Source organism: Setaria italica, chromosome IX (genome assembly GCF_000263155.2).
Source record: "Setaria italica strain Yugu1 chromosome IX, Setaria_italica_v2.0, whole genome shotgun sequence".
In the NCBI taxonomy this organism is placed as follows: Eukaryota; Viridiplantae; Streptophyta; class Magnoliopsida; order Poales; family Poaceae; genus Setaria; species Setaria italica.
In genome coordinates, this window is record NC_028458.1 from 15,552,597 (window position 1) to 15,558,541 (window position 5,945).

The 5,945-nt window shown below is 44.4% G+C and overlaps 1 protein-coding gene across 1 annotated transcript; it reads right to left on the reverse strand.

The window, feature by feature from the left end:
* Window positions 1-2,885: 2,885 nt before the first annotated feature.
* On the reverse strand, window positions 2,886-4,992 carry LOC101764315 (thioredoxin-like protein YLS8). The gene is made up of 2 exons (XM_004982728.1): window positions 4,770-4,992; window positions 2,886-3,373 (listed from the first exon to the last, which is right to left on the reverse strand). The coding sequence occupies exons 1-2, from the start codon at window positions 4,887-4,889 to the stop codon at window positions 3,065-3,067; spliced, it is 429 nt and encodes a 142-aa protein (XP_004982785.1). The 5' UTR covers window positions 4,890-4,992; the 3' UTR covers window positions 2,886-3,064.
* Window positions 4,993-5,945: the final 953 nt, after the last annotated feature.

Below are 5,945 nucleotides of genomic sequence, written 5' to 3' on the forward strand. Positions count from 1 at the left end.
TGTTCTGTATATGAGACATTCAGGCAACGTTCACACGCACTACTAACACTTCCCAACCCGAATCCACCGTTTGCAGTGAGGTTGCTTCTCCCTCTATGAAATGTCGTCGTGGAGGGAGGAGTGAAATGGGGTTCCACCATGGAATGAGCACCCCAAATTCCACTGCGGCTTCCGTGCGTGGTTGCAGGTATGGGAGGATCGCATACCTAGGAGGAAGAAGGGTGTAAGTATTTCAAGTATCCCGACATTGACAATGATTTCAAGGTCAGTCTGTTCGTAAATATTTGAAATATGTGTTCTACATACCGGTACCTTGAACTAATCAGGAATAAACATAGAGGCATTTACATTCATGGAATGGATCGAGAATAGGCCTTTAGGGGAGGTGCCCATAATCCCAGTGGTTCTAGAGACTAAAGCCCAATACTATGGTAGGATGGAAGCGGCTCAAGATGCGGCACGTGCTTCTCGGCTCAAGTAAGAACGACGTGTCCGCCAAAAACAAATCCGTTTGAAGGGCAAGAAGGATGAACTACAGAGACAGCGCGAGCAGTTAGGTGCTCGAGAGGCAGCACTGAAACGGTAGGAGGATGAATTCGAAGCTCGTCAGGCGCAGCTCCTCCAGGAAGAAGAATGACAAAAGAAGCAGGAGGTAGAATGTTCCTCCAAAACAGCGGGAAGGGGAAACTTCACCGATTCACCCAGTAGACCATTATTTGTCCTCCACCGATTTACATTACCTAATGCATTTTATCCTAGGGAAGGTGCTCTTTAGGTTTGTCATGTTGGGCGCCTCGGATGCCATTGTACTGTTGCTTGTACTGTTATAACATTTCATCTTCATGCTTCGAGTACTGAGATTCCACACTATTCCCATTACACTACTCTGCGGCAGTACTGTATTGAAATAGCCACTGTTGACGTGAACCCTCACTGAAAAGCCTACACTATAGACTGCAAGGACCCTAAACGTGAAGCCTTATCAGGCGGATGGGACTCCACACTAACCCTTACGTCCCTGCACCTGCGAAACTTATATGTACCATTTCTTAGGATGATTGAACACGACAGGGTACCGAGCACATGGGGGCGCAGTGCATCTCCATCTCAGCACTCCTTATATTGGACCCCCCCCTCCCATATCCTTCCACGCCACTGAGCATGAGTAAGAACTATGGCATCCGTAAGAGGGAGAGGTCGTGGGACGAGGGGAGGAGGAGGGGGTGCTCCTATTACCACCATTACTTGGCCAGGTTCTTTTGGCCCAACGGAGTATGAGGCACCTCTCGACGAGTTCCCTCTGGAGGACAGGGCTAACTACGCCCCTCCAAACTCCCTTAGGCCTTATGACATCAGGATGCATGGCCAATGTGTCATCCCGTGGCCTGTGTCATCCAGCTCTATGATGGCTACGGTAATGGAAGCCGCGGTTTCTTTTGATGCCCGTATGGCTTGGTGAGTCAAGTTATTACTTCATTAGTCTTTCTAAGCTTCTCGTGCTACAAACTAACATCACGTTCAGTATTATCTCGATGAAGGAAACTGACGCTATGTCAAATGGGTCGATCCACCACTTTCTGAGCCAACCCAAGAGTACATACACTACCTCAAGTGCAAGATCTTTGACCTGGAGCGTAAGATCAAGGATCTTCAATCCAAAGTTGATGCAAATCCTTGGGCGGTTAACATCGCAGGTGACTTGATTTGTACCGATCCATGGTGCAAGTGCCCCTACCACCACCACAAGGATCGCCCCCGTCTTCGCCATCCTCTGGGGGTGCTGGCTACTATGGAGCTGGACTGTCACAGTTCTCGCAGAGTCAGTTCTACTAGGAAGTAGACATGGCTCTTTCCCCGACTATTTCAATTACTTAAAGCATGCTAGGTTTATCAACGACATTGGTTTAGGATAGCATCCGTGCCGCACATGCCACTGCAATCTATAATTAATTGTTCACCCTAGAGTCATTGTTGTTCGTATGTTATGCATGAATTTTGTTTATATCTGTTTTAATCTTGCTGGAAATAACTATGTATCTAATGACCGGGAGTTAAATCATTTTCAATTATTTCGTTCAATCACTCTACCTCTCTCAGATTACGAAGTTACATAGAACTATATATTTCACTTTTAATACACGAAAAATAACTAATAAAAATTAAATAGAGTTATAGCCGGTTCAAACAGCTATAGCCGTTTCAACCGGCTATAGCATCCAACACCCAAATAAACCCGGCTAAACCAGGCCCTTGGAGCCTGCCGATACTACCGTACAAAATAGCGGTAACAGGTTACCGCCGTTTCACACGGTGGTAGGAGGCTGTGCAGTGATGCAACCCTCGAACCGCCGTTTCAACTGGCGGTAGCGACATTACCGCCGTTCCATTCCTGCAAATTTTTCGATTGATTATTTTTTCTGCAAAATTGAAAAAAAAGATAAAAAAATAAAAAAAGTCTGGTGAATGGTGATGACCCGATGGGCTCGCCTCCTAGAGCCCAAAATTCTTCTTCGGTCCCGAAAAGGCCGAAGAGAAGATTCTTAAAACACATGATTAGAGTGCACACCTCAAATTCAATGGAACGGGATAAAAGTTGGATACTGTAGAAATGCACGTTTGGATGGAGATCAAGAAAACGATAGGGTCAGAGGAACTAGAATAGAATGATAGGCATAAGTGAATTTCGTTTAGAACTTTGACCTTGTGTGAGAAATCCAGTAAAATTCCTTAAGAACAAGCCATTATATAAGAGCTTAATTATATTCTAGATGTCCAATCATTTGATAAAATTCCTTTAGCCAGTTGTCACCGATGAAATTCCTAACTTTGGTGACCAGTGTGATTGACTGGCTTGCAGGAGAGTGAGTGGAACACAAAAACAGGCGTTCGTATTCCAAGGAGACAATTTCAATATTCCATCAATCAGCTCAGCTACAATTTTATTAGATGTCAAGGAAGTTAACCAACACTCAGAACCCTGGAGTCGGTCACCAAGTCGAGTTGCAACTTGGCCAACATGGTAGGCCAGAAATTACTTACACAACAATAGCCAACACAAATGGCTTTAGTAACGGTACTTGGTGGAGTAGTCCTTTGGAGCAATCACCAGACCACGGCCCTTCCGGGCACCCCTGTACACAGTCTCCACAATGTCAATGAACTCCTGCTTGTCCTTCAAGGCCCAGTTGATTTTGTTGTTGTTTCCTGTCCCAAGATCAATCATGATGTGCTTGTTCCGGAAGAAGAACATCACGGTCGAGGGATCATACAGCTCGTACATCGTGTTGAAGTCAGGAACCTCGGTGATGTCAACAAGGTAGATAACCGCAAAGTTCTTTATAGTCTCTGCAACTGCAGCCAGCACTTCATCCATCTAAACATAAATAAGATAAAAATGGAGTCAGAATAATGCTGGATAAGGAAATTAACAATGCTGGATATAGGAAGAGTCATAGAAGCATATGGCAGTGCCAAATTGTCGAGAACCAAAGTATGATAGAAAGTCAAAGTGCAACCAAAACATTAAAAGAAAGTCAAATACAAGACCTAGTTACTTTTGAATGACATCAAAATCCCAATATGTGGAAGAGAATCTCAAATCTAGCATGAGTTAAATATTAGACAATTTCCTGTAAAATGAAACGCTCTGAACTTCCCACTTCTGTTTCGAATTCAAACTGATCAGATACCCTATGATAATAGGAAGGCTCAAGAGAGCAACCCTGTAGGATGTGACAATGGAGAATAACCCAGGGAGTGGCTGGGTTTGAGTAGTAAGATGGTTTGTTCTCATATTTAAATCAGCTTAGTAGAAGTGCTATCCCAAGGTCCCAGAACATCATTACCTAGTAGTAAGCCAAAACTTCTCAAACTTTGCAACTGAATCTAAATTAGCAAAATCACTGCAATTCATAATTCTCTTTGGCATCAGTAATAACCAGCTTAAGTGACACCATATCAAACCCCCATTCTAATCTATCAGCAAGTCTGCATTGTTGCCACACAACTACAAATTCATGACCGAAGTAGACCACATTCAACATCACATACCATGTCTATGTCCAATTGGCACTTTGGCAGATAGCTCCAGAAGACAAGAAGAAACTCACACAAAGTGTAGAAGGCAACTACACAACAGAATTTCAGAGACCAAACGTGCATCAGCTAAGTACCAACTAAATTCAATTCTTTTTGAGCAAAATTTGTTGAGAACTTCAGACTTTGGGTGAAGTGGAATGTCAGTTTATCAAACTACTAACATAACACAAGGTTTTTTATTATTATTTTAAGGGGTAGCGAGGAACTAAACTCTTCCCACAGACAAACAAAATATCTCCTAGTAATAGCACAGCTGAAGGATAACAATTTCATCAATAAAATCGATTTTAGCATATTTTGATAAGCTAAGTAGTACTGCTGCCCTGAGATCCCCGGTCATCTATTTCCCCCTTCTGTATTACAACATCAACGGATCTTTAATCGACTTTGCTAAGCAGCAAAATTCGCAAAAATTGGGACACTACTCATATGTATCAATAAGCAGGTTCCTAGGTCAGATTACGCTAAACCTCGCCCTACCCTATCCACATCATCTCCACAACAAATCCTAGCCCCAACTTCACGAACTCCGCACCCGCACCATCAACCCACACGCCAACGATTCACCCGCAAACAAATCCACGGGCAGGAATAGCAACTAGACGCAAGCGAATTTCACAAATCAAGCATCGGTAGAAAAAGCTAGGGTTAGCCGGTCGAGGGGCCGTTACCTGCATGCATGTCTCGTCCCAGTCGTGGCCGAAGCGGATGATGACGAGGCGCTCCTCCTCGGCGAGGATGGCCTGGTCCACCGCCCACCCAGAGTGCAGGTGCGGCAGCAGGTACGACATCTCCGCGCTGCCCCGGTTCGCGAGACGGCGGCGAGAGAGGAACTGGAATTTGGGGGAAGACAAACGGTGGAGCCGTTAGATTCCTTGGAATATAAAAACCGAGTGGGACGGAACCGACTCGAAGTCGGTAGAAAGTTCCGTGGACGAGACAGGACTCGCAGCTGCCTATCGATGCCGACCTCCGTCGAGCCTGGTATGGGCTCGAGCCTGGTTTGAACGTCTATGAAGGCAGTGTTTAGGAGGAGGGGGCTAAACTTTAGCCCTATCACATCAGATGTTCGGATACTAATTAGGAGGACTAAACATAAGCTAATTACAAAACTAATTGCAGAACCCCTAGGCTAAATCGCGAGACGAAACTATTAAGCCTAATTAATTCATCATTAGGGAATGGTTCATGTAGCACCATATTGTCAAATCATGGACTAATTAGGCTTAATAGATTCGTCTCGCGATTTAGCTTCCACTTATGTAATGGGTTTTGTAAATAATCTACGTTTAATACTCCTAATTAGTATCTAAACATTCGATGTGACGGGTGGTAAAAATAAGTCAGTGGAAGAAAACGGGTAGGTTTAATACTCCTAATTAGTGTCAAACATTCGATGTGACGGGAGCTAAAATTTAACCCCCTCCTCCCAAACACCCCCGAAGTCAGGTTGGGCTGATGAGACGGCCACGGGCGGGGACGCACGCGGATTTGGGCCACGTTTAGTTACCCCCAACTCCCAACTTTGACACTATGCAAAAAAAAAATTCCCCATCACATCAAACTTGCGGTACATGCATGGAGTACTAAATGTAGACGAAATTAAAAACTAATTGCACAGTTTTGTTGTACTTTGCGAGACGAATCTTTTGAGCCTAATTAGTCAATATTTGGATAATAATTCACAAATACAAACGAAATGCTACAGTGTGCTACAGTGCTGCCACAGTAATTTTGCATCTCCCAAATTGACCAACTAAACAACGCCTTGGGCAACTAGGGCCCAACGGAGATTTGGCTAGCCCATGGCTGGGCCCAACACAATCGCGCTGACATGTAGAAGGCAT

Coding starts and splice junctions, on each gene's coding strand:
- LOC101764315 (XM_004982728.1), bottom strand. CDS start 4,889: ATGTCGTACCTGCTGCCGCACCTGCACTCTGGGTGGGCGGTGGACCAG. Junction 3,374..4,769: donor GGGACGAGACATGCATGCAG/GTAACGGCCCCT, acceptor ATTTATGTTTAG/ATGGATGAAGTGCTGGCTGC.